Source organism: Dasypus novemcinctus, chromosome 2, assembly GCF_030445035.2.
Source record: "Dasypus novemcinctus isolate mDasNov1 chromosome 2, mDasNov1.1.hap2, whole genome shotgun sequence".
Classification (NCBI taxonomy): Eukaryota; Metazoa; Chordata; class Mammalia; order Cingulata; family Dasypodidae; genus Dasypus; species Dasypus novemcinctus.
The window spans coordinates 197552107-197578869 of record NC_080674.1 but is presented as its reverse complement, the minus strand read 5'-3'; the positions used below and the strand labels follow the sequence as shown (position 1 = coordinate 197578869).

General features: G+C 42.6%; 2 protein-coding genes, 1 non-coding gene and 2 pseudogenes across 10 annotated transcripts in view; 2 read left to right on the top strand and 3 right to left on the bottom strand.

Annotated features, from left to right (window-relative positions):
* The window catches only part of LOC101447532 (zinc finger protein 596-like), a 37907-nt gene extending 14652 nt beyond the window's left edge, over positions 1 to 23255 (bottom strand). Inside the window, exons 1-3 of one of the 8 annotated variants that reach the window (XM_058286178.2) lie at positions 22415 to 23255; positions 21603 to 21699; positions 19644 to 19678 (exon numbers count right to left, since the gene is read on the bottom strand). The gene's annotated coding sequence lies outside the window, so the exon portion shown is untranslated. Of the gene's footprint in view, positions 1 to 19643; positions 19679 to 21602; positions 21967 to 22055; positions 22229 to 22414 lie in introns of those variants that run through there. The other 7 variants (XM_058286183.1, XM_058286179.1, XM_058286181.1 and 4 more) reach the window with 7 other exon arrangements.
* LOC101415820 (ribonuclease H2 subunit B pseudogene) lies at positions 2574 to 3455 on the top strand (annotated as a pseudogene).
* LOC101415387 (hippocampus abundant transcript-like protein 1 pseudogene) lies at positions 4172 to 21733 on the bottom strand (annotated as a pseudogene).
* LOC131275404 (collagen alpha-1(I) chain-like) overlaps positions 21795 to 26763 on the bottom strand; it is a 53686-nt gene continuing 48717 nt past the window's right edge. Inside the window, exons 5-6 of the mRNA XM_071218741.1 lie at positions 23782 to 24281; positions 21795 to 22244 (exon numbers count right to left, since the gene is read on the bottom strand). Coding sequence (XP_071074842.1) covers positions 21795 to 22244; positions 23782 to 24281 — 950 coding nt within the window. The remainder of the gene's footprint in view (positions 22245 to 23781; positions 24282 to 26763) is intronic.
* LOC131275897 (U2 spliceosomal RNA) lies at positions 24480 to 24670 on the top strand. Its single transcript, XR_009183371.1, has one exon. It is a non-coding gene; the product is annotated as a U2 spliceosomal RNA (small nuclear RNA).

The window sequence follows — 26763 nt, the reverse complement described above, 5'->3', positions numbered from 1 at the left end:
GAAAGAGTGAAAATCAAAGACCTCTAATTGCACACGCAGGAAGTAGAAAAAGACAGCAAACTAATACCAAAGCAAGGAGAAGGAAATAAGCAGAAACAAATGACATTGAGAGAACAAAAAAAATAGAATCAACAAAACCAAGCGATGGTTCTTCAAGAACAACAAAATTGACAAACCTTAGCTAGACTGACAAAGAAAAAAGATGCAAATCTATATAATCAGAAATGAGAAGGAGGACATTACCACTGAACAGTTTTCACTGACCCTAGAAGAAACAGAAGAGCCTAGCAAACCAATCACAAGTAAAGGACTGAAACAGTCATCAAAAACCCCCCAAAATGAAAAGCCTAGGATCACATGGCTTCACAGGTGAATGCTACCAATCAAAGAAAATCTAATATAAATCTTGCTCAAACTCTTCTAAAAAACTGAACTGGAGAAAATGCAACCAAAATCATCCTATGAAGCGAACATCACTCAAATGTCAAAGTCAGACAAAATACTATTAAAAAAAATTACAGACCAATTTCTCTAATGAATATAGAGACAAAATTCCTCACGAAAATACTTTCTATCCAAATCCAAAAGCACACTAAAAGAATTATATACCACGATCAAGTGGGTTTTATCCTACATATGCAAGGTTAGCTCAACACAAGAAAATCAATTCGGGTAATACATCACATTAATAAATTGAAGAGGAAAAATTATATGATCATCTGGATTGATGCAGAAAAGACATTTGACAAAATACAGCATTCTTTCATGATAAAAACTCCCTGAATGTTTGGAATAGGAGGAAGTTTTCTCAATATGGTAAAAAGTACGTATATGAAAAACCCACACCTAATATTGTACTTAATGGTGAAAGACTGAAAATCTTCACACTGAAACTGGGAACAAGAAAGACAAAGATACCCACTCTCATCACTGTTATTCAATACTGCGTTAGTTCTACCTAGAGCAATTAAGCAAAAAAAGAAATAAAAGGCACCCAAATAGGAAAGAAGTAATATTTTTGCTCATTGCTGATAATATGATCTTATACCTGAAAAAAAATTTCACAAAAAAGCTACAAGAACCAATTGATTGCAAAGTGGTGAGATACAAGATTCATACGCAAAAAATCAGTAGCATTTTTATACACTACAAATGAGAAATCTGAGGAGGAAGTCAGAAAAAATTGCACTTAAAATAGTGACTAAAATAATCTGATATTTAGGAGTAAAGTTAACCAAGGACATAAAGGACCTATATTCAGAAAACTACAAAACATTGCTAAAAGAAACCAAAGTCGACCTAAATAAATGGAAGGACATTTTGTGTTTATGGATCAGAAGCCTAAATATCATTAAGATGGCAGTTCTACTCCAGCTGATTTATAGATTCAATGCAATCACAATAAAAATCCCAACAGCCTTTTTTGCAGGAATGGAAAAGACAATTATCAAATTTATTTGGATGGGTAAAGGGCCCCAAATAATCAAAAATGTCTTTAAAAAGAAGAACAAAGTTGGAGGACTCTCATTTCCTGACTTTAAAGCTTATTACTTAGCTACACTAGTAAAAAAAAAACAAACAAACAGCATGGTACTGGCATAAACAGAATGACCAATGGAAATGAATCAAGAACTCAGAAATAAACCCTCACATCTACGGTCAAGACAATTTTGACAAGGCTGTCAAGCCAACCCAGCTGGGCCAGAACAGTCTATTCAAGAAATGGTGCTGGGAGAACTGGATATCAATATCCAAAAGAAACAAAGAGGACCTGTATCTCACACCTCATACAAAAATTAACTCAAAATGGATCAAGGACCTAAATATAATAGCTAGTACCATAAAACTCCTAGATAAAAATGTAGGGAAACATCTTTAAGATCTTATGGTAGGTGGCAGTTTCTTAAACCTTACACCCAAAGCATAAGCAACAAAAGGAAAACTAGATAAATACGACCTCCTCAAAATTAAACACTTTTATTTCTCAAATGACTTTGTTAAGAAGGTGAAAAGGCAGTCTACTCACTGGAGAAAATTTTGGAAACCATATATAGGATAAGGGTTGATATTTGGGGCAAAATTACAACCAAAGCAAACTATGGATAGTAGTGTATAGTAATATATTAATATCAATAATCTTCCATTAATGATAAAAAAAAAAGGAAGCTCAGTGAAAGAATTTTTTAAAAAGGTACTACATATTGTTTGACTCCATGTATAGATAATATAGATACAAATAAATTAGAGAGACAAAATAGAATAGCAGTTATGTATTGCAGGGGAAGGATAGAGTGATTGAAAAGTGATTACTAAGATGTAGATTTGTTTGCCTATTTTTTATTAATATTATTTTTGAAGTGATGAACGGCCCTAATATTGATTGATACGATGAATGCACAACTCTGTGATTATACCAAATACCACTGCTCCCTGCGCAACTGAGATCACCTGGGCCCAGTGCGAAATTCAAAACCCCAGAAGCAAAATGCAAAAAGGCCGCTCCCGGAGCCTCGCCACAGGGTACAGGCCCTTCTCTGCTGTGGGCAGCCCGGCCCAGCCAGGCCCCAAGGAGCATGCAAGCATGCCGGGAGCAGCCGGCAATAGTGTTCCTGCTCCCAGATTATTTTAAAGATGCTCCAAAGAAGATCAAAGGTGGGTTCATGTTTGTAAAATTGGTTAACCGTGTTCAATAGGAGTCATTTACTTGTTCAATATGTGTCTACAGCAGCCGTTTGAAATAAAAGTTTTCAGGGAAAAACACCATTCTTGGTTTATAAATCAGCTGTTTCAACCTCTATGCCTCTCCAATAGACACTTTATTTCTGGTTCCCCACTATCTTAAAAAGGCTGATAAAGAGGGCCAAGTTTCAGCCCCTAGATCAAGTGGTGGTAGAGGACATGTTTCCAAACTGCACCTTGTTGCTGAAATTTCTCAAACTGGAAAAGTTACTTCACCATATGACAGAGGAAATAGAAATAGACAGCAAGAATTATTACAAATACAGCAAAGAGAAGACACTAAAGTGGCTGGAAAAAAAGATTAATCAGAATGCTTTAGTGTTAAAAGCCAGCAACGTCAGTGTTGGAGTCTGGGTATAGTTGGCTGCATTTTTATCTGGTGACCAGATTTCCAGTTATAAGGATGAGGATTATATTTGTTATGACCATGGTCTGATATCTGAATATATTCCTAAAGAATTAAGTGATGACTTGCTAAATACTTAAAGCTTCCAGAATCTTTGACTTCATTTCCAAACCCTCTATCAAAGAAAATCAAGTTATCAGATGAGCCTGTAGAAGCAAAAGATCACACTAAATTTAACAGTAAAGATTTGAAGATGGAAAAGAAAAATAGCAAAATGATTTCTGCTCGGAAGGCTTTGGCTAGAATTGACAAGTGTGGAATGAAAGGTATAGACACCTTTTTTGGTGCAAATCTAAAAAAAAAAACTTGAAAAGACTAGAAACTTTGAATATGAAATCCAGCAAAAATTTAGTTTTGCTTTTTATACGTTCCATTTTTGTCTTCCTTCTATGCTACTGCACTTCTTGACTCTTAATTGCCACTTTCTGGAAAAAAAAATTAATGCCTAACAGAGATGCTGAAGGCAGTTTTCAAATTCACTTCAACATGTCTTTGTATTTGATTTTTGTGTTCCTGAACAAAATATGGAAATGTAATTGTGTAACTTTGTGGTTGGTAGCCTTTGGACACTTGTTTGATACATGAAAAATAATAAAGTGAATTAGAGCAGCAAAATTTCCTCAATAAACTGATGTGACAATAAAAAATTACCATTGAATGTACACTTTGGATGGATTGAATGCTTTGTGAATGTTTCAATAAAATCTATTTAAAAATCAAACTGCAAGCATTAAGATCAATGGTTATGCTTACTGGCATGTTTTCTTTCATTAGGCAAGGGTTATATATTTCAGAGCTTTTTGCCTTCTTATTTGAGAAAGTTATAGGACTTCCCAGGGAGGGAGGTTAAATATTTTGTTAGCTACTGTGTGGACCTCTATCTATCTGGAAACCATACCTATGGCAAGAGGTATATATAATACATCCCACTGAAGGATGTAGCTATAAAACATCTAAGATACTCAAAAGGCCCTTTCTGTCAGGACAACTAACTGTATCCCACCTTTACCTTCTTACTAGGGCTAGATTAACTGACAAGTACAACGTTTTGCAGAAGCCCCCTTCCTGCTGCTTTTACGGCTCAGGGCACTGATTCCCGGGCTCCTTGAGGGAAGAGAGCTCCCAGATGCCGTTGCCTGGCAGCAGGGCTCTAGTCCTCCTCCTGGCCTCCTTCTGGGATGTTGGTCAGGCTGCCACTAATGCTGCTGTTGTGCTTTTGAATCCTACTGGCTTTACTGTATTCTGGAATAAATAAGGCAACCAAAAGACAGGAACTATGAATGCCCCATAAAAAACAGTGGGCCTGGGATAGCACGTCCCTGAGAGGTAGCTTTGGTGGAACTCAAATCCAGTTCCAATTCAGTTAACTAAATGGAACAAGTAGAATATGAAGCCATGCTGGCCCCATGCCATTGCAGAGCCCTCTTATTGCACTTATGATCCCTGGGCAACTCCTTGTTGCTCTGACTCTGCCTTCCATTAGACAAAGGCACCGACTGCTGGACACATGATGCTGGACAGGGCAGCCACGGTCCCTGCTGCTCCAGACCTGAGATCCAAACTGTACCAGGCTAACTGGACCATCTGAAAGCCCCATCCAAAGACAGGATCCTTACTGCCTAACGATCTCATCAAGATGCCAAGAAAGACGGAGCCACAGTAGACAGAACTCCTACCACAGCTATGAATGCTGCAGTGTTAACAGATCCAAAACCTATGACCTGCCTGAGACAGACAGAAAAAGCGTGGATGCCGTCCAGCTTCAGGAAGATAGGAAAGACATGCGGTGATGCAGATTAGCAAGAGGCACAATGTCTCCAGCGTTCTTCAACGATGTAAAAGGGTTTGCCTGTTTCCATTACATCTGAACTCCTCAGAAGACAGGTCTCATTTTCTCAGGCAGAGACTCTGGAACACCTAATAAGATGAAAGAGACACCCAGGAGAGCCACCACGGTGGCCACCAGCACAAGGAGGCTGTCTTCCTAACCTGCAGACAGGTACGCGCCTATGACCAGCTGCTGACCAGACTGAAGCGAAGGTGGCTGAGACCCATCCAGATGCAACGCGTCACTTACGCTCTTGAGTGACATCAGCCACACAGGCAAATATCACAGATAATACAATGGAGAAGATTCCAGACACAGCGATCATGGCAAAATACCACCATGGGCTGATTCTCATCAGGAGACCCGGAAGCAAGTGAAGACTGTGAGGAGAAGGGGCTTCCTCCCCCACGCGTCAGACAGGGCACCTGGGAGAGATAACAGGCCCCTTACGTCCTGAATTAGACCATGCCTGAGGAATGTGCTTTCAGGAACTGTTTCAAGAACAGTCAACACTGGAGTTGTCAACAGGCCCCAGTAAAGAACCCAAGGACGATGACGACGCAGCATGGTACACACTTGGTGCTGCCCGTGGCCTGTGCCCAAGCTGTTCTCCTGCTCAGGGCCCCGAAGCCGTCTTCTCCTCTGGTGTAAGCTCCGTGCTCATGCCAGGCCCTGATCGTGCCAGTTGGGGGTGCTCCAGGATGGCTGTGGCAGGTCCTGTGTCCTCAGGGTCTCCGTGGCCCACAGAGGCCTGCAGGTCAGAAGGAGGCACCAGCAGTGCTGCAAGGGCTGAGGGGGCAACCAAGGATGTGTCCACTGCGCCAGGGGCCGCCTGTCTCCGGGTGCACCAGCCCTGATGCAACTGCCCCGCCCCACCCACTCCTGACATTTAACGTTGGTGTGGTACCTTTGTTAATAACTGATGCAAGAATGTTAAATTGCTACTGTTAACTATAGTCCAAATTTTGCTTTATGTGCATTTCCCCCCCATAAACCACCCCACAAGCAGCATACCTTTGTTATAGATGTGGAAGAACATTCTTCTATCTGCATGACTAACCAAAATTGTCGGCCACCACAGGGTTCACTGTGTAATAAAACCCCACCTTTTATCCCCTAGCAACATGTATGACCAAAAACTTTCCCTTTTAACCACGTTCACACACACTTTAAAACAAAAAAAAGGAGACTAACATGCACACCAAAAAAATAAGGGAAGAATATAACACACACACACTTCAAAACCACTTGTGCTAACTGAGTAATTTGTAACATTGATATAAAATAAAATTTTAAATAAAAGAATTCCCATTTCAAAAACTGAACACTTTTGTGCTTCCAATGAATTTGTCAAGGAAGTGAAAAGGCAGCCGTCAATCGGAGAAAATATTTGGAAACCACATATCCAATAAGGGTATATATAAAAAGTTACACAACTTAACAATAAAAAGACAAGCAACCCAATTAAAAAATGAGCAAAAGACGTGAAAAGACATTCTTCCAAACAGGAAATTCAAATGGCTAAAAAGCACATGAAAAGAGGCTCAACATCACTAGATATTAGGGCAATTCAAATCCAAACCACAATGGGATATCATTTCACACACATTAGACTGGCCACTATTTGAAAAACAACAACAAAAAAACTCCAAGTGTTGGAGAGAATGTGAAGAAACAGGAACAGTCATTTATTATGGGCAGGAATGTAAAGTGGCACAGCCACTGTGGAAGACAGTTCAGAAGTCCCTCAGGAATAGAAGTACAGAATTTCAATATGATCCAGCAATCCCGCTAACAGGTGCATACCCAGAATTGAAAGCAGTGACTCAAACATCTATTTGAAAACCATTGTTCACAGTAGCATTATTCACAATTGCAAAAGGATGGAAGCAGCCCATATGCGCCTCGAATGATGAATGGATAAACAAAAATGTGTTATATATAATGGAATACCATTCAGCCATAAAAAGGAATGAAGTCCTGATGCACGTGGAAACATGGATGACCCTTGAGGACATCATGCTGAGTAAAATAAGCCAGACTCAAAAGGATACGTGTTGGAAGATCTCACTCACATAAACTATAACAAGGTACATCATAGTTACAATTTAGAACATAAGTTACCAGGTGATAGATTTGGGTCAGATTATGTGGAACTGATGTTTAATTTGTAAATAATTTCTATTTAGGTAGATTGTAAAAGCTGTGGTTATAATAGCACATTGTTGTGAGTATAAATCAACAGAACTGAACTATAGAGGTGAATGTGGCTAAAAGGGGAAACTTTAGGTTGTGTATATTATCAAAATAAAAACTAAAACATAAATTATAGGACCGTATATCACAAAGAACCCTATTATAGACAATGGACTATAATTAATGGTACCCATAAAAGAATGTTCTTCCAGGAATTACAGTAAATGCACAAAACTAACACAAGTTGTTAATAATAGGGTGGTATGGCAGTTTGATATTATTTATGAATTCCAAAAAGAGATACTGAATATGCTTGTAAACTGGTCTGTTCTTCTGGGCATGATACCCTCTGATTGTATGAGATTCAGCTGAGATATCTGATGAAATTACGTTAAGGTTAGGGCTTTAACTCAGTCATGTCATTAGAGTGTGACTTGGCATTGAGCCCCAGTCCCCTTGGGCTGATAAACCAGACTTTCACATAGAAGGAGACACACAGGAGAAAAACACAAGGACTAGAGATGGTTCCATAGACAGAGCAGAGCCCTGGGAAGAGAAACGAGCCTGACAGTCTACAGCTGACCTTGTGAAGAGAAGAGCCTGGAAAGAAACAAGCCCCAGGGAGACCAGGCTCATGCCAGGCTACAGCTGAGATCAGAATAGGCTGGGACCACGGAGCCTTAAGAGGATAAGGAAGGCTGAACCCTCAGGATGTCACCCACCATCATGTCAACATGTGGCAACAGACTCTAGGTGAGAAAGCACCTTGAGTTGGGTTCTTTAGGGTCTTATGACTGTAAGCTTCTACCCCAAATAAATACCCTTTTAAAAAGCCAACAGAGGGGCAAGATGGCACTGGAGTAAGTGCATCCACATCATCTCTCCTACAAAAAATGGCTGAGTGGGGGCGAAATCCTGCCTGAGTGAGCTGTTTTGGGAACCCACAAAGCAATGAGGCTTCAGGGCATCAATATGGAGAAAGTAGTGGGCTATGATGTGGATCATTGACTATGGGGGTGCAGTGATGCTCAAAGATGTTCTTACCAGGTGCAATGGATGTGTCACGATGATGGGAGCAAGTGTTGCTGTGGGGGGAGTGGGGGGTCGGGGCGGTGGGGTTAAATGGGACCTCATATTTTTTGAATGTAATTTTTAAAAATAAATAAATAATTAAAAAAAAAAGACAATATTGGCTTTCACATAACATTCTTCGATGAATAAAAGAGAAGAATATCAGCAAAAAAAAAATATGGAGAAAGTGCAACAAAAAGAGTGATTGCTCAAGGTAAAACCATGAGTTTCTGGAACTTGAGGCTAGAGCTGTAGGACGGCTAAGCCCCTCCCTCAGGGCAGGAAGCTGCTGCGTTCCCTGACTCTTGCCGTCAGTCAGCTGGAAGAGACAAACTCCCAGAATGGGAGAGTTCTGTTGAAGAGTGGAGAGGGATCCACCTAGTGCGGGTCCAATTGGCTGGACCCCCATTTTTGGTTTTGAGGAGCATCATACCAGCTGGCTTGAGGAGAAACCAAGAAGAGGGGAGAGGCAAATCTGCTGAGGCAGCCTGATTTACCTAGCCTCCCTCGGATAGGGAAAATCACTCTGGGAGAAGGTGGAGTAAGGCAACTGACTAGACCTGTGCAACTCACCTAAGGAAGGGGGGCAGTAGGAAGTGCTTAATAAGCTCCCAACAGCACATTTAGGTCCCCAGCAAGGTGTGGATGCTCTCTCTCAGAGACTGACAGTCATTTTTTTCTGTGATGAGTCAAGTCACCAGGGTCCCATCTGAATTTTGAAAGGGAACTCTCACACAGGTTATTGTTTTCTGCTGCTTTGGGAAAGAAAGCGGTTAGGGAAAAAAAAAAAAGCAGGGGAAGGACAGATTCCTAAGTAGTTTATCTAACTGTAGAGTCAATCCTGTCCCAGGATTGACAAGCTAATCAACCCAGAAGGAAGGTCTGGCTCAGTGGAGGAGTTTCAGCCTTGAATATACAAGGTCTCAAGTTTGATTCCTGGCTCCTCTTAGAGTAGTGACCCATACTGGGATATTACCAAGTAGGTGATACTTTAGGACAGGGAAAACATAGACATTATCCTTGTATTAGTTTCCCTTGGGTCTCTTATTTTTCCTAAAAAAAAAAAAGGTTACTTTTGTTATATAATTGAACTTAGTTTACCCATTAAAAACCCACTTCAAAATCTGCAGTGAGAAAGCTGCAGGGTAACTGACTGATAAACACTGGCAGCCTGACAAGTTCAACAGGGGCTTAAGAAGGAAGTCTGTTCATTCTTAGTGTTTGGTTGACTCCTTGCTTTTGGGTTTGTCTGTTGTTTTGTCTTTCCTTTCTCTTTTACCACCGCCCCCGCCCTTTTAAATTAGATGCTGCCAACTTGTTTCTTGTTTGCTGTGCTTCCTCTTCCTCATTCTCCTCTTTTCTCTGTGCACTGATTTTGGCTACCAAGGCTATCTCTTTTCCCTCCTACATCTTTCTATCTTGAACCTTCTGTTGTTGCTCTAACATTTCACCTCTCTTTCTTTAGCCCCCAATATTTCTGGCTTTTTATTTCTAACACTTCTATTCTGTTTTCTATCTTTTATTAACTCTATCTTATTGTCCTTTCTTTTGTCTTTCCCTATCTCCTCATCACACCAGCCTTTTACTTCACACTATACTCTTCTCCATATTCACTTTCCCTTTCATTGTAGGTACTCCACTTTTTTATTCCTATAACTCTACACTGCTTACATGACTTTAATATTCATTCTTCTAGGTCTTATATGGTTCTTCTGCTAACTTTTACTATCAATATTACTATTATACTTTTTCTTTTGCTTTCCCTGGCCCTAATCTTTTTCCTTCAGGGAACTTAGACAACAACAATGAAACACAGAATAAAAACAAAGTGTCAGAGAGAAAACATAAGACACACAAAAACAGCAGCTAAATAAAACTGGAGACTAGAGGGAGAAGCTAATCACCTGCATAAATCCATCAAGGTAAAATGACCAGACAGCAACAAAAAATTACAAACCATACCAATAATCAGGAAGACATGTCTCAATCTAATGAAGAAACTAAAAACCAGAAAAGGAGCAGAATATTGAACAACTAATCAAAGCTGTCCAAACAAATATCATGGACCAACTTAATGAAGTGAAGGAAGAGATTAAAGATATTAAGAAAACACTTGGAGAGCATACTGAAGAAATTGTAAACATACTCAAAAAGATAACAAATATGATGGTGATGAATGGCATAATCCAAGAAATCAAAAATACACTCTCAGCAAATAACAGCAGATTTCAACAGGCAGAGGCAAAAATTAGTGATTTGGAAGACAGTACATCTGAAATCAGATAGTAGAATTGATAGATAAAAAGATAGAAAAAAATACAGCAGGGACTTAGGGATCTGAATGACAACACAAAACACACAAACATACACATTATAGGCACTGCAAGAGAAGAAAAGGAAAAGAGGACAGAAGGGGTGTTGAAGGAAATAATGGCTGAAAACTTCCCAGATCTATCGAGTGAAATGGATGTACATGTCCAGGAAGCACAGCGTACCCCAAACAGTATAAATCCTGACAGGCCTACTCTAAGACATATACATGTCAAATAATACAATGCTCAAGACAAAGAGAAAATACTGAAGTCAGCAAGAGAAAAGAGAACCATCACATACAAGGGAAGCTCAATAAGAATAAGTGCTGATTTCTCATCTGAAACCATGAAGGCAAGAAGACAGTGGTATGTCACAGCAAGGTACTAAAAGAAAAAGATTTCCAACCAAGAATACTCTATCCAGCAAACCTGGCATTAAAAAATGATGGAGAGTTCAAAATATTCACAGATTCAAATATTCAAAATATTCACAGATAAACAGAAACTAAGAGAGTATGCCAATAAGAAACCTGCCCTTCAAGAAATACTAAAGGGAGTTCTGCAGGTTGAAAGAGAAGAACAGGAGAGACAGAGTTGGAGGAGAGTGTAAAGAATAACTAAAAAGACAAAAGGAGAATTAAAAACAACATATGACATATACAAATCCAAAGAAAATAAGACTAATGTCAGTAATTCCTTGAGAGTAATAACACTGAATGAAAATGGATTAAACTCACCAGTCAAGAGACACAGATCAGCAGAATGGAGAAGGAAATATGACCCATCTATATGCTGTCTGCAAGAAACCCACCTTAGACCCAGGGATTCAAGGAGGTTGGAAGTGAATGGGTGGAAAACAATCTTACAGGCAAACAATAACCAAAAAAGGGCAGGAGTACCTACACTAATATCAGACAAAATAGACTTTAAATCCAAAACTATTGTGAGACACAGAGATGGACACTACATATTAGTAAAAGGGGTAATGTTTCAAGAAGAACGAATGATCATAAACATTTATGTACCTAACCAGAGCACCTCAAAATATATGAGACAAACACTGGAAAAAATAAGTAGAGGAATAGATGCCTCTATCATTATAGTAGGGGACTTAACACACCATTATCACCATTAGGCAGAACATCTCAACAGAGAATCAATTAAGAAACAAACACTTTGAATAATACACTAGAGGATCTGGACCTAATAGGCGTATACAGAACACTTCACCCAAATGCAGCAGGATATGCATACTCCTCAAGTGCACATGGGTCATTCTCCAAGATAGACCACATGGTAGGCCACAGAGAAAGTCTCAATAAATTCAGAAAGATTGAAATCATATGAAATAATTTCTCTGACCAGAACGGAATGAAGCTGGAAATTGCAAGGGCCATAGAACCAGATTAGGCACAAAGATATGGAAGTTAAGCAACACACTCTTAGACAAACAATGGGTCAAGGAGGAAATCTCAAAAGGAATCAGTAACTACCTTGAAACTAATGAAAATACTATACAACATTATCAAAACATATGGGATGCAGCAAAAGCTTCACTGAGAGGGAAATTCATACCCATAAATTCATAAATTAAAAAAGAAGAGTTAAAATCAAAAACCTGCACACTTGTAGGAATTAGTAAAAAAAAAAACCAAAAAAAAAAAAAAAAACCCAACTAACTAACTCCAAAGGAAGAAGAAAGAAATAACAAAGATTAGAGCAGAACTAAATGAAATAGAAAATAAGAAAGCCCTAGAAAAAAATAAAACAAAGAGCTGGCTCTCTGAGAATATCAATAAAATTGACAAACCCTTAGCTAGACTAACAAAGAAAAAAGAAAGAAATGCAAATACACAAAGTAAGAAATGAGAAAGAGGATATCACCACTGACCCCATGGAAATCAAAGTATCAGTATCATAAGAGGACAGTTTGAAAAAATATATGCCAACAAGAAGGACAATTTAGAGGAAATGGACAAATTCCTAGAAACACATAAGCAGCCTACATTGTTGAAAAGAAGAAACTGATGATCTCAACAAACCAATCGCAAGTAAAGAGAATCAATCACTAAAAACCTCCCAACTAAGAAGAGCTCTGGGCCAGATGGCTTCACAGGTGAATTCTACCAAACATTCTGGAAAGAACTAACATCAATCTTGCTTAAACTCTTCAAAAAAAAATTGAAACAGAAGGAACAGTGCCTAAGTCATTCTATGATACCAACATTACCCTAGTACCAAAGCCAAACAAAGACACCACAAGAAAGGAATTACAGACCAATCTCTCTAATGAAACTAGATGCTAAAATCCTCAAACAAAATACTGGATAATCGTATTCACAACACATCAAATGAAGTATACACCATGACCAAGTGGGCTTCACCCTGGGTATGCAAGGATGGTTCAACATAAAAATAATCAATGTAATACACCATATAAACAGATCAAAAGAAAAAACCACATGATCATATCTATAGATGTAGAAAAAGATTTGATAAAATTCAGCACTCTTTCCTGATAAAAAGACTGCAAAAGATAGGAACAGCAGGAAACTTTCTTAACGTGATAAATGGTATATATGAAAAACCCACAGCTAACATCACATACAATGGTGAAATCCTAAAATCTTTCCTTCTCAGATCAGTAACAAGACAAGGATGCCCACTATCACCAGTCCTAGTTAACACTGTGTTAAAAGTACTTTCTTGAGCACAGAGGGAATAAACAGATACAAGAGGCATCCAAATTCAAAAGGAAGAAGTAAAAATTTCACTACTTGCAGACAACATAATCCTACACATAGAAAGCCCTGAAAAATCTACAGGAAAGCTTCTAGAACTTATAAATGAGTTCATAAAATTGTAGGTTATAAGATTAATGTGCAAAAATCAGTAGCATTTCTGTAAACCAATAATGAGCAATCTGAGGATCAGGAAAAAAATAACCATACACAATAGTAAATAAAAAATCCAAATAACTAGGAATAAATTTAACTAAAGATGTTAAAGACTTATAAACAGCAAACTACACAACACTGTTAAAGGAAAACAAAGAAGAATGAAATAAATGGGAGAATATTCCCTGTTCATGGATAAGAAGACTAAATATCATTAAGATGTCTATCATACCCACACTGGTCTACAGACTTAATGCAATCCCAATAAAAATCAACACAGTATTTTTTTAATGAACTGGAAAAACTATGAAATTTATTTGGAAGGGAAAGAGGCCCCGAATAGCCAAAGACATATTGAAAAAGAAAAATGAAATTGGAGGAATCACAACTACCTGTCTTTAAAACATACTGCAAAGGTACAGTGGTCAAAATAGCATGATAGTGGCACAGGGTTAGACATACTGACAAATGGAACCAAACTGAGAGTTCTGATATAGATCCTCATGTATACAGTCATCTGATATTTGACAAGGTAACCAAGCCCACTGATGAGGGAGAGACTGGTCTCTTCAACAAATGGCGCTTGGAGAACTGGATATTCATGTGCAAAAGAATGAGAGAGGAATACTATCTCACACCTTATAAAAAAAATCAACTCAAGATGGATCAAAGACCTAAATATCTAAATATAAGAGCCGAGACCATAAAGACCTTGGAAGACAATGTAGGGAAGCATCTACAGGACCTTGTAATAGAAAATGGCTTCATGAACTTCACACCCAAAGCATGAGCAGTGAAAGAAAAAAGAGATAGATGGGACCTCCTCAAAATTAAAATTTTTGCACTTCAAAGGAGTTTATCAAGAAAGCGAAAAGACGGCCTACCCAATGGTAGAAAATATGTGGTAACCCTATATCTGATAGGAGCCTAATATCCATCATATATAAAGAAATCTTGTATCTCAAAAATAAAAAGATACCCTATTTAAAACATGGGCAAAATATTTGAATAGGTGCTTCTCCAGAGAAGAAATACAAATGGCTAAAAAGCACATGAAAAGATGCTCAACATCACTAGCTATGAAGGAAATGCAAATCAAAACCTCAAATGAGATACCACCTTCCACCAATTACACTGGCAACTATTAAAATATCAGAGAACTACAAGTATTGGAGAGGATGTAGAGGAATGGGAACCGTCATCCACTGCTGGTGGGAATGTAAACGGATCCAGCTATTGTGTGTGGGTGAGACAACAGACCCACTCCTCAAAGATGGCGCTGAAGTGCTCAAGTAAACAACCACTGAGCCCACCTAAACTGCCCCTGTCCTCAGTAACAGGACCTCTGGAGCCAATCAGCCTTATCAAATTAACAAAGCCAATCCAGTTCTTACACACCATCAACCTCCCCTCACTCACCCATATATACCACTGCACTTTTTCAATAAACCAGACCTGTGCCACGAGCCTGTGTCTCGGAGTGTTCACTGTGTGTGATTCCTCGGCTCCGGCACACTCATCCGGGTTGGGTACACCGAGGAGAGAAGCACGGTAACAACAATTGTGGAGGAGAGTTTGGCAGTTCCTCAAAAAACTAGCTATAGATTTGCCATATGACCTAGCAATTCCACTGCTGGGTATATACCCAGTAGAACTGAAAACAAGGACACTAACCGATACATGTACATCAATGTTCATGCTGCATTATTCACTACTGGCAAAAGTTGGAATCAACCCAAATGCCCATCAACAGATGAGTGGATAAACAAAATGTGGTACATACATACAATGGAATACTACTCAGCTGTAAGAAGGAATAACAATACTAGCACATGGGATAACATGGATGAATCTTGAGGATCTTACGTTGCGTGAAGCAAGCCAGGCACTGAAGGACAAATACTACCTGACCTCTCTGATATGAAGTAAGCACACCAAGGTGTCTCAGAAAGCTAGAGACTGGAAGATAGGCTTACAGGAAATAGGGGGAGAGGAAGGTTGTGAGCCAACACCCACATGGGCGAAATCTATGATAAAGTGGAGGTAAGTAGTTGTGCAGTAAAGGGATAAAACAGGGATATAGGGGTACTATTGGGTTGGGCTTTGCCGGCTTGAGGGGCGCTAGGATTGCGAGGATGGATCAGATGGTCCATAGAACTGGGGGAAGGGTTGGGGGGGAGCAGGTGAACATGGGAGATTGTCAGGTACGTGGTTTAAACTATAATGTTGAGAATCTCTACAAAATACAATAAGGAAAGGTTACAGGTTTAAGGTGTTTGGGGCATCTGGTACAGGGTGCACCTGGGGCAGGCTTCTAGGGAGTCTGTGAGTGCTCATCTTATCTTAGTGTGTTATTATCAGTGGGTAGAGACCCATACAAAGAGTGGGAAGGGGTCCCCCATCCAGGGAGGCCTGATGTTCTCAAACAGATGGAAGGGTGTCTCTCGAAAGCATGGGTGGCTCCCAATGGGGGAGGACAGAGTAGTGTGTCAAGCCCTCAGCATTGTTGCAGGTATCTATGGATCCTGTCCTTCAGGTAGTAAAGTTTGGTTTACACTGTGGGCTCCGGGGTGGGGGAGAAAGGAATAGAGTAGATGGAAGAGGGGGTAACTGATGGACAATGGAGGTGTTCTGCATGATCATGTGGTGATGGGTACAGGCCATGTTAAATTTCACCAAGAATTTGTAGAGGTATATGGTCTATAATGTAAACAATAATGTAAACCATAATGTAACCAAAAATTTATGAAAGTGTACAGTCTAAAATGTAAATCATAACCTAAGCTATAATGTTACCTTGGTTGGTAGCTATGTTTCAATATTTGTACATTAGTTGTAGCAAATGTAACATCCACACATAAAAAGATCATTACTGGGGAGGGGGGAGGAAGGGGAGGATGTTGGGTATGTGGGAGCCTTTCTAATGTGACTTTCCTATGACCTAAAACATTTTTGAAGACATAATAATAAAAAAAGATGTAGGACACTGAGGAAGAAATGGAAGAGAATGCCTTGCCACTGGACATACAGTGCAACACCTATTACAATGTGATGAAAGGCAAATCATCAAAAAAAATTTTTTATGATATTTTTCATTTTTTAATAACCCAATTTATTTTTACTTTAGTTTTTCTAAATTATTATGTATTTTATTTCTAATCTTTAAATCTATTATTACTATTTCATTTTCCTATTAATTGAATTTAGCAATATATTAGACTTCATTTTTAAAGAAGTTTTGGATCACAGAGAGGTTCACCTATGGCAGAGGAGGAGCACTGGTGTGGGGTGTCATTGACTGGGGATGCATGGGTGGGAGGGAGTTTTCTAGGGCATGCATATAGGATATATAGATACGTTTGGATGTTCTTTGGGTATTGAAATGGTGGGTAGTGTGCCACATGACAACTGAGGGAGTGCTGAGTTCCCATCCTGGGGAGCTCTGTCGTCACATTCCCCAATGGAACAGCAACAATCCCGCAAGTGAAGGATGGTCCAATAATGGGTCCTTGAAACTGATGAATATGCTTATGAGCCTGTGTGCCTAAAATTTCTACTTGGCCTAGAGCTACAGGGTACCTTAGAGTTACCTCCTGAGAGCCTCCATGCTGCTCAAATGTGGCCACTCTGTAAGCCAAACTCAGCATGTAAATGCATTACCTTCCACCCCAGAATGGGACATGACTCCTGGGGAAGAGCCTCTGTGGCACTGAGGAATTACAACCAAGCTGGTGATGCAACTAGAAAAAGATCTTGAATAAAACGGGGAAATGGTAAAGACAAATGAGTTTATATGGCTAAGAGACTTCTAAATGAGTCAGGAGGTCATAAGAGGGGTTGCACTTATGCCCGTCTCAGCATAATCTCAGAGACAGCTAAAGTAGATACAGTCCCAAGCATTGGTGCCCTGAGGGCTACGGAGACACCCAGGTCCTATAGTCACAGCAGATAGCGCGGGAGTTCAGTGCCTTGCCAGTGGGCCCTACTTTGGAACTTGTGCTCCTGAGTGTGATGGAGTTGGACTCAGATATGACTTTTCTACACATGCCTCTTCTATCACTTTTACTGAACTTATGGTTGGTGCTGGGGTTGGTGTATGTCCAGGAGTCTTGAATCTCTGGACTGCCCATGTGCCACCCGGGCCCTGGGTCTTGGCTGAGTTGCAGTGTCTACTCTCCAGTTCATTGGACTTACCCAGGTCAGCTAACAGGGAGTTGAGGATGATCAAGCACCACACCAAGGAACCGAGAGAATCTATTACTGCAAGCAGGAGAATCCCATCCATCAGCCACATGAGATCTAAGGCCCCTCTCAATTTAGAAATGGATTGGGCATTGCCATCCCAGGATCCTCAGGATGGAGGAATAAAATATGGATTACAGTGGACTAAGTGGTATCCTACTATAGAATTATTGTGACTCTAGCAATGGAAGAAACTATATCATTGATGTGAAGACAGTGGCCATGGGAGTTGCTGAAGGCAGGGAGAGGGAAAAAGAGGTGTGATATGGGGGCATTTTCAGGACTTGGAGTTGTCCTGAATGATAGTGCAGGGACAGATGCAGGACATTACATATCCTGCAATAACCCACCGAATGGACTGGAAGAGAGTGTAAACTACAACATAAATTATAATCCATGTGGTGCAGCAGTGCTCTAAAATGTATTCATCAAATGCAATGAATGTACCACACTAATGAAAGAAGTTGTTGATGTGGCAGGGGTGGCGGGTGTGGGGTATATGGGAACATCTTACATTTTTTAATGTAACATTTTGTGAGATCTATGTATCTTTAAAAAAAAGATATTTAAAAAAAAAAGGCCAACAGAGTTTTGGTATTTTTCATCACCACCCATTTGCCTGACTAATATAGGTGGTATATGGGGAAAAAGACTTTTAATGTAAATCATAATGATAGATAATAGTACTACTTTAATAATCCATCAATTGTATCAATGGTAACTACTCTTAAAAAAATAGTATAATTATTTTAAAAAGTGCTATCATCAATTGTAAGAAATGTCCAACACCAGTGCAAAAAGTTGGTGATAGAGTGGTGTATTGGAAGTACTTTAGTCATGACTGTTTTGTAAGCTCATGATTTCTCTAATTAAAAAGAAAATTTGACAGATTTGAAGGGAGAAATATAAAGTTCCACAATAGATGGAAACTTCTTTTTCCAATTTCAAGAATGGATAGAACTAGAGGAGCAGTGGTTGACCACCTGTATCCCATGTACGAGGTCCAGGGTTAAATCCCTGGTGCCTCCATTTAAAAAAAAAAGGAGGGAAGCGGACTTGGCCCAGTGGTTAGGGCGTCCATCTACCACATGGGAGGTCCGCGGTTCAAACCCTGGGCCTCCTTGACCCGTGTGGAGCTGGCCCATGTGCAGCACTGATGTGCGCAAGGAGTGCCCTGTAAGGAGTGCACCCCATAAGGAGAGCTGCCCAGTGTGAAAGAAAGTGCAGCCCGCCCAGGAATGGTGCCGCACACACAGAGAGTTGCCACAGCAAGATGATGTAACAAAAAGAAACACAGATTCCCGTGCCAGTGACAACAACAGAAGCGGACAAAAAGAAGAAGAACACGCAGCAAATGGACACAGAGAACAGACAACTGGGGCGGGGGGAAGGGAGAGAAATAAATAAAATAAATCTTAAAAAAAAAAAAAAAGAAAATGGATAGAACTAGATCAAAAATCAATAAGGAGATAGAGGTCTTGCACAACCCTATAAACAAACTAGAGCCAGCACAGCAGAATATACATTCTTCTCAAGTACACATGGAACAGTCCCCAGGTTAGAACATACAGAACCCTCCAAGATATGTAAAAACACTGAAATCATAAATTTCTTCTATGCTCGGTATGGAATGAAAACAGAAGGCAGTAGGGCAACTGGAAAATTAATGAATATATGAAGATCAAACAACACACTCTGAAACCACCAATAGGTTACAGAATAATTTATAATGGAATTAAATTTTTTTGTTTTGTTTTTTAGGAGGTACTGGGGATTGAACCCGGGACCTTGGAGATGCGAAGTACATGCTCAACCACTGTGCTACACCTGCTCCACTCACGATGAAATCTAAACACACATTGAGGCGAACAGAAATGAATACACAACATATCAACTTAGAGAACATAATGAAAATGTTGCTTATACAGAAATTTATACCCATAAACACCTACCTTATAAAAAAATCTTAATTTCACATTTGAAGGATCTAGAAAATGAAGAGCAAACAAAATTGTACATCAACATATTATATACCTTAGACAGATTTCTTGAAACACAACCAGCCCTCTTTGCATTCATTACTCTTAAAAATTCACTGTTCTGATAGAAGGACTGTAAGGTATATTTTTTAACAGCAAGTATTTTAGGTAAGCATTTATTATATTTTAGTGTTTCCATAAATATATTCTTACGCTCTCCATCTTTCCAGTCTTGCCATTCTGCAACATTCTAAAGAGAAGTGATAATCAATTTGAGTTAATGTTGTGCCAGGGAGTGGGATTATATTGGCAAATGAAATGATCAATCGTTTGCCCTTTGGAATTTAAGTTTAGTTCAGAACAGATTAATATGGAGAAAAATGACAAGATTAACTTCTGCACATAATACCAAAGAACAGGATTTGTGGAGATGGGAAATGGGAAAAACTTTTGGAAAGAAAGAGTATGTTACCTGAAACCTTAAGAATTTGGCTAGAAAATTTGCTTGGGATATGAATTAGTTTGAAGTAAACATGTATAAACTCCCCAGAGAATCTGCCTTTCAAGAAAGTGAGAACAGAAAGAAGTGCAGGCAGATGGGGTGAACTGGACAGGAAAGGGCAGCGGAAAGCAGCACTGAGGGTCTTAAGACCGCTCGTTATAAATAAGTCCTGAGGTCCTTGTTCTAGGGCCAGTGGGAATTCATCTAAGAAATTAAAGGACTATGACAAGATCAGATTTCTGTTTCAAAGGGAGCCTTTTAGGTGCAGAATTCATTAAAGTGTTAGGATTAGTGAATGGAAACAAATTTTAAAATAGAGGGGAAAAAAAGATTTTTGAAAATGGTCCATAACCAGAGGAAAATATTGATTATTATGGGAAAGAAGCATATAAAAAATGAGACTATAGATGTGCTTATTGTGCCATTCAAATGGAGTTACGTAAGATTAAACTAAGGGCTTTCAGATTTGAAATTTGTAACAGGAGAAATTTAGTTTTAATGAATACATCTGATTTACAAAAAAGCAGTCATTAACTTAACTGTATTAACAATTTAATACAATTTCTTGAGAAATTCATCCTAAACAATTGTGAGCAGTATGCAACCTTAGGTAATAAAAATCACCATCCTGTTTTGATCTTCAAAAAGTGACTCCACTTAATGCACAAATTTTACTTTGTGCAAACTTATTCTAATTTGAAGTGGCATATGTAGATACTTAGAAAGAGAGGAAGTAAGTATATTTCAAAAATTTTATAGACAAATGAAAAACTAAATAAAATGGAGCTACCAAGGCTAAGAGGTTTAAAATGGAGTCGGCAGGCCTTTCAGGACTGTACTCTCAACGAATGTCGCAGCAGTCAGTATCACAACTTGCCAAGATACGCCAAACCAAAAGCAAAAATGTTTCTAAAGCAATCTGGACACAAGGTACAAGATAACGAAATCAGTCAACTGTTTCTAACTTGAAGGTTATTTGGAAAGCCCTAAATATCGAACCATAGTTGTTTACAAAATTAAGTAATCTTTTTCTTTAAAAACCCTTGCCTGAAATAGCCCAAGAAAGTCCCAGAGTTGCTACCGGAAATGGTAATCCCCAAAATGCAATTTCTAAGACCTCAAATAAACGCTTTTCTGGCTATCCAGCACAGTCTGTAATTTCTCCACTAATGCAAGTGTGCGTTCATTAAAGCAAGCAAAGTAAAATAAAATAAATTGTTTTCTAGAGCGAAAAAGATATTTAAACTAAGTTGGAGTTTTAAGAATTGTACTCGATAATTTGTCAACATTTTTTTCTATTACGTTAGCATTGCAGGACGTAGCACCTGGCAAAAAATATATATTAATAAAAGCATAGACAAAGGGCATCATTTTTCATTTCCCTCGGGATGCAACAAGGCTCAACCGTGACAGACCTGTCCCCAACTTACCCAATTGGAAGGTCCACAAATTTTGCATATTCATGCCGGTATTGGGTATGGTGTTTCCCTTCTCTCGTCTGTACCGGAATTCTCTCCAAGAAAAATCCTGCCTCGCCAAAAAACGAAACCAAACCCTGCATTAGGCCAGATAGCGAGCCGGCAGTCCCCTCACTAAACGGATATCAGGTCAAATAAGTCTCGCTAAAACACCCACGAGAAGGTGGAGAACGCCTCGCACCGCCCCGGGAAGGGCAGGAGGTCCTCGCCCGCTCCTTCACACGCCTCGCCGAGGCCGCCGCGGCTCAGCGCCCTCCCCCGCCGGCCGCGCTCAGGGCGCTCCTCGCTCCGGGTGCGCGTCGCCGCCCGCCCGCAGCCCCCGGCGCCTCCCGGCAGCCGGGCTCGCGCTCCCGACGCCAGACGGTCGGAGGCCGAGCCCCCCACGTGACGCCCCGCGGCGCCCACCCGCCCGAGCCGTCCTCCGCGGCCGCGAGGCGCCGCTTGCCCCGCCCTCAGGCCGACAGGAGGACCACCTGCCCCGGCCCCGGCCGAGCCAGCGTGGCCGCGCGGGCGCAGGGGCCGCAGGCCTGCGGGAGCCCGAGGCCGCTCCACCCGGAGGCGCGGAGGCTCCTCCCCGTCACGTGCCGCGGGGACCTGCCCGAGAAGCCCTCGCGGGTTCTGGGGGCGGTTGCTGGGCGGTGGAGAAACACTTGGTTTTGATCCTTGTGAATTTCTCCCCTAACTCTCCCTCTCCTAAGTAAAAAGTCCCTATCCCCGGAAAGTGAAAAATGAAGGCTTTATTAGCATTGAAAAGCTTGTTTTACATCAAGCAAATCAGCTCCGTTGCCTGAAGGCTCTCCATCAGGGGATCTGATCAGCGCTCGGAGCACAATGTGTGTGTGTGTCCCAAGGCGTCACCACGTGTCTCAGCGCTGGTCCGTCCCAGCGTCGGTCTCCACCTGTCCCGGTGTCTGGAAGTGCGTCTTGAGCTCCCTCTGCCCGTCACCTCCTACGTATAAACAGGAGGAAAATGGAACCCGGCTCGGAGGGCTGCCGTGAAGGTTTCGTGGGAACCAAACCAAGAGCGGAGTTTGTACTCGTGCTCCCCGTTCCTTCTTTCATGATCGATTCTGATTTAAAACAAAACAAAAATGGAAAACAGCACACCCGCGAACCGGTTTTTAAATGAATTTGCCAAACGAGAGCTCCCCCTCAATTCATTTCTCTGCAAGTTCTTATTTCGGAGATGCCTTTTGTGGGGTTCGTCGCTGTTTTTACAGCTTCCTTTCTGCAGCGGTGACAGGGCAGAGGCAATCCCTTGCCAGTGTTCCTGCTGGAGACGCGTGCCACTCGACTGAGGCTGTCCCGTGGGAAGCAGCCGGGAAAGTGAGGCCGAGTCACTGCACTTGAAGAGTCCTTACAAACACCTGCACGATAGCAGAGCACCGCACTGTAAGGCTGTTGGGCCCGTAACCCGGGGCTGGAGAGTCCAGCCCAGATTCTGGTAGGCTTGGGTGCTGCTCGGCTCGGGGCTCGCAACTCTTGGGCTTGCGATGGACGCCCCCTCCCCCGGCGAGCTCCTCCAGCCTCACGGCCGAGGTTGCGGGCCCGTGCCCCCAGCCGGTGACCCCGCCGCAGCCCGGGTTCCAGAACCCCGCCCCCGGCCGCCCTCCTGACCCCTCCCCTGGGCGGTTTCCTGGGCGCCTCTCACGGTCCGCCCTGCTCCCTCCACACCGGCTCCTCTCCCGACCTCAGAGCGCGGCAGCAGCGCCTTTCCCGCGTCTCTGGCCGAAACCCTCGCAGTGCGCCTCGACTCCTCTCTTCTCCTCACACCCACGTCCCACCGGCCAGCAAGTCCGATCAGCTCCACTTTCTAAACACATCCAGAGCGCGGGCACTCGCCCCACGCCCCGAGCGCCTCCCAGCGCGGCCCAGGGCCTCGGCAGCCCTTCCCGGGCGCTGGCCGTCTCCCCCTCGCGGGTCCCCGCTGCCGCCCTGGCCCAGCCAGGCGCCTCTGAGCGACCGGGGAAAGCCCTTCCAGAGCGCGCCTGCTCCGCCCGAGGACCCGCCGCCGGAGACCCCGGAACGGCCCGGGAGGCCCCGGGAGCTCTGCTCGCCCCGCCCCCCGCCCCCCTCCCCGCTCGCTCCGCCCCGCCCCGCCCGCCCCTCCCCCGCGCTCCCTGGGACCCACCTCACGCCCCCTCCCCTCCGGGGCCGCCTCGCCTCCCCTCCCGGGGCCTGGCGCTCCGAGCCCCGAGGGGCCCTCTTCCCCAGGCCGGGTCCGCTCCGCGAGCCTCTCGGAGCGCGCACGCCCCGGGCGCTCCGCCGGCGAGTGAGCGAAGGAAGAGCGCCCAGGGTCAGGGGAGGGCTCGGGGGTGCGTGGGTAAGGAAGCGAGCGCAGGAAAACGAGGTCGGGTGGCCGATAGACGGCTGTTCGCCGTGCGCGTCTGTCGACGTGGCTGTTTGCTTGAAAAACGTGAGGAAAGAAATGTTGGCAAGTGTGCGTCTCTCGCGTTTGGGGCTTTCCCTCCTCCTCCCGGAGCGAGGAGGCCGAAAGACCTCTCTCTGGGCCTGTGCCCCCGCCTCGGTCCGAGGCCGGCGGGTGGCGCGCCGGCGCCGGCGCCGCGAGCAGGAAGTGACGCGCGCGCGGGTGGGACATGCAAATCACAGACGGCAGCCTCGCCCAAGGAGCTATGGGAGTCAATTAATAAAAGGCGTGGATGCCAGCAAATAAGTAACCGGGCCGAGAATTACGCATCACACGGTCCGAGCATAATATGCTGTCCAATATCGGGAAAGGGATGAGTCAGTCGACTGAGGAGACTTTTGTCACCGTTCGCGAAAGATCTGTGAGCGGAGTTGTATAGCGGCGAGGCGGCATCTGTCGTTATCGCTTCTCGGCCTTTTGGCTAAGATCAAGTGTAGTATCTGTTCTTATCAGTTTAATATCTGATACGTCCTCTATCCGAGGACAATATATTAAATGGATTTTTGGAGCTGGGAGATGGAATAGGGGCTTGCTCCGTCCACTCCACGCATCGACCTGGTATTGCAGTACTTCCAGGAACGGTGCACCCCTCCGGGGGAATAATAGTGGTTGAAAAAGCAGACTCGTATTCTTGCGGAGAAGTTTCCTCGTAGAAAGACTTGGCTGGGGCTTAGTGCTGGCTGTGGGGCTGCGTTCCCTATCAGCCGCGAAGCAGCGCACGCTTTCGCCCTGGGGAGAAAGCTTCTCCGTTGTGTGGTGTTACTATCTACCCGCTCTCCGGTGCTGCCGGCTGCCTGGCTGTGCGTGACACGGCCGGCCCGCAGACCAGCTAAGGCTGTGCCTTCGCGGGGTGCGAGGCGACTCACACCGTGCGGACTCGGGAGCTTCGTGTCCCGCCCCCTGTTCCTTCGCGGGGAAAGTGGCCTGAGGTGAATGTGTGCAGTGTCTGTGAGGTTTAAGCAGACTGCCGTTGGGAGGTTTGGAGTATCTCTTTTCAATCCTTTTACATACTGGCAGCGTTTCTGGGGTCATGTGGTGATCCTACATTTAACTCTTCGAGGGACCGCCAAACTTTTCCCTAAATCGACTGACTGCAGGGCTTTTGCGTTGTCGGCCTGCCTGCCTGTACGGGGCTGGACACTGGACCTGGTACCTCCTATGTGGGAAGCCGGAGCTCAACCACTGAGGTACATCCGCATCCCCTGAGTCGCCTTTTTCCCTTTGGCTTGGTTTGGCTTGATTTTTAGGTGGCACCGGAACGGAACCGGGACCTCCCGTGTGGGAAACAGTTGCTTAACCGTTTGAGCCACATTTAAACTAACCTTGAGACATAGCTTAAAATAAAATGCACCTATTTTAAATGCACAGCTCCTTGAGTTTTGTCATTTGGACACACTCTGCTCATCCACCACCACAGTGAAGATAGAGCCTTTCCATCATGCCTCGAAGACAAGCCCCGCTAAAACGTATGTTTTAAAGATAATTCTTTTTGAAAAATAATGTGTATGTATGTATATATGTTTTTTATTTAGCTCCGTGGAGGAGTTTCTGCCTTGAAATACATAGTCCCTAGTTCAATTGCCGCCTCCACCAGGATGTCAAACATACAGTTGATACTTCAGACAGGCAAAACAGTATTCTTGTATTAGCTTCTCTTGGGTCTCTTACTTTTCCCAAATAAACAAACAAAAGAAGGTTACTTTTGTTTTAAAATTTAACTTAGTTAACTCGCTGAAACCCACTTGCTTATTTCGGTCAACAGGACGTCCTCAAGGTTCAACTGTGATCTAGAGTGCATCCGCACGACATCCATTGACAGCTGTGTAATACTCACTGTATGGATGTATCACAATTTCTTCATCCCATCCATCCTCTGATGGAAACTACCGTTCCTGCCTTTTTGCTTTTGTGAAAAAATGCTATGAACATTGGTGTGCAAATATTTGTTGGAGTCCCTGCTTTCAGTTCTCGGCACATACTTAGAAGTGACATTAACCTTCTGAGGAACCACCAGTTTTAACAGTAGCTTCCCAGTTTTAGGTTCCCACCACCAGTAGTACAATGGCTATTTATTTTTATCCTCCCTAACACTCCTTGACCAAAAGAGGGAAAGGGCGGAAAGGGGGAAAATGAGTTTATATGGCTAAGAGACTTCAAAGTGAGTCCTTTTTCACTAGTCATTGCCCTGTACTTGGGGGACTGATGTTCCATTAGAGAATGTGGCAGAACTCCCCAGTATGGGAATTTGCTGTTCTTTCGTGTGAATCTCCCCCCTCTGTGGCAGTGCTCCATGAACATTTAAAATTACTTATATACCCTGTATGTATGCCCAGATAACCTTCCTCCCCTGTATCCCCCAACCCTGACACCTAACACCAGTGATTCTCCCTTGCCACATTTGTAACCCTTCTGTGATCCAAATTTATTTAAAAATGAGACAAGAACTTGCCAAATTCAATTAGTAGGAAAATGAGATAGTAACAATGTACTTAATAACATAAGAAGTGCATTAAGTAATTTAGAAAAGGTAAAACTAAAGTTTAAAAAGCAGGGTATAGAAATAAATGAAAACCTTTTTCCATGACTAGTGAAAAAGGATGGTCTAACGTTAGAGCCCTCACAGACACTGCACACATTCACCTCAGGCCACTTTCCCCGCGAAGGAACAGGGGGCGGGACACGAAG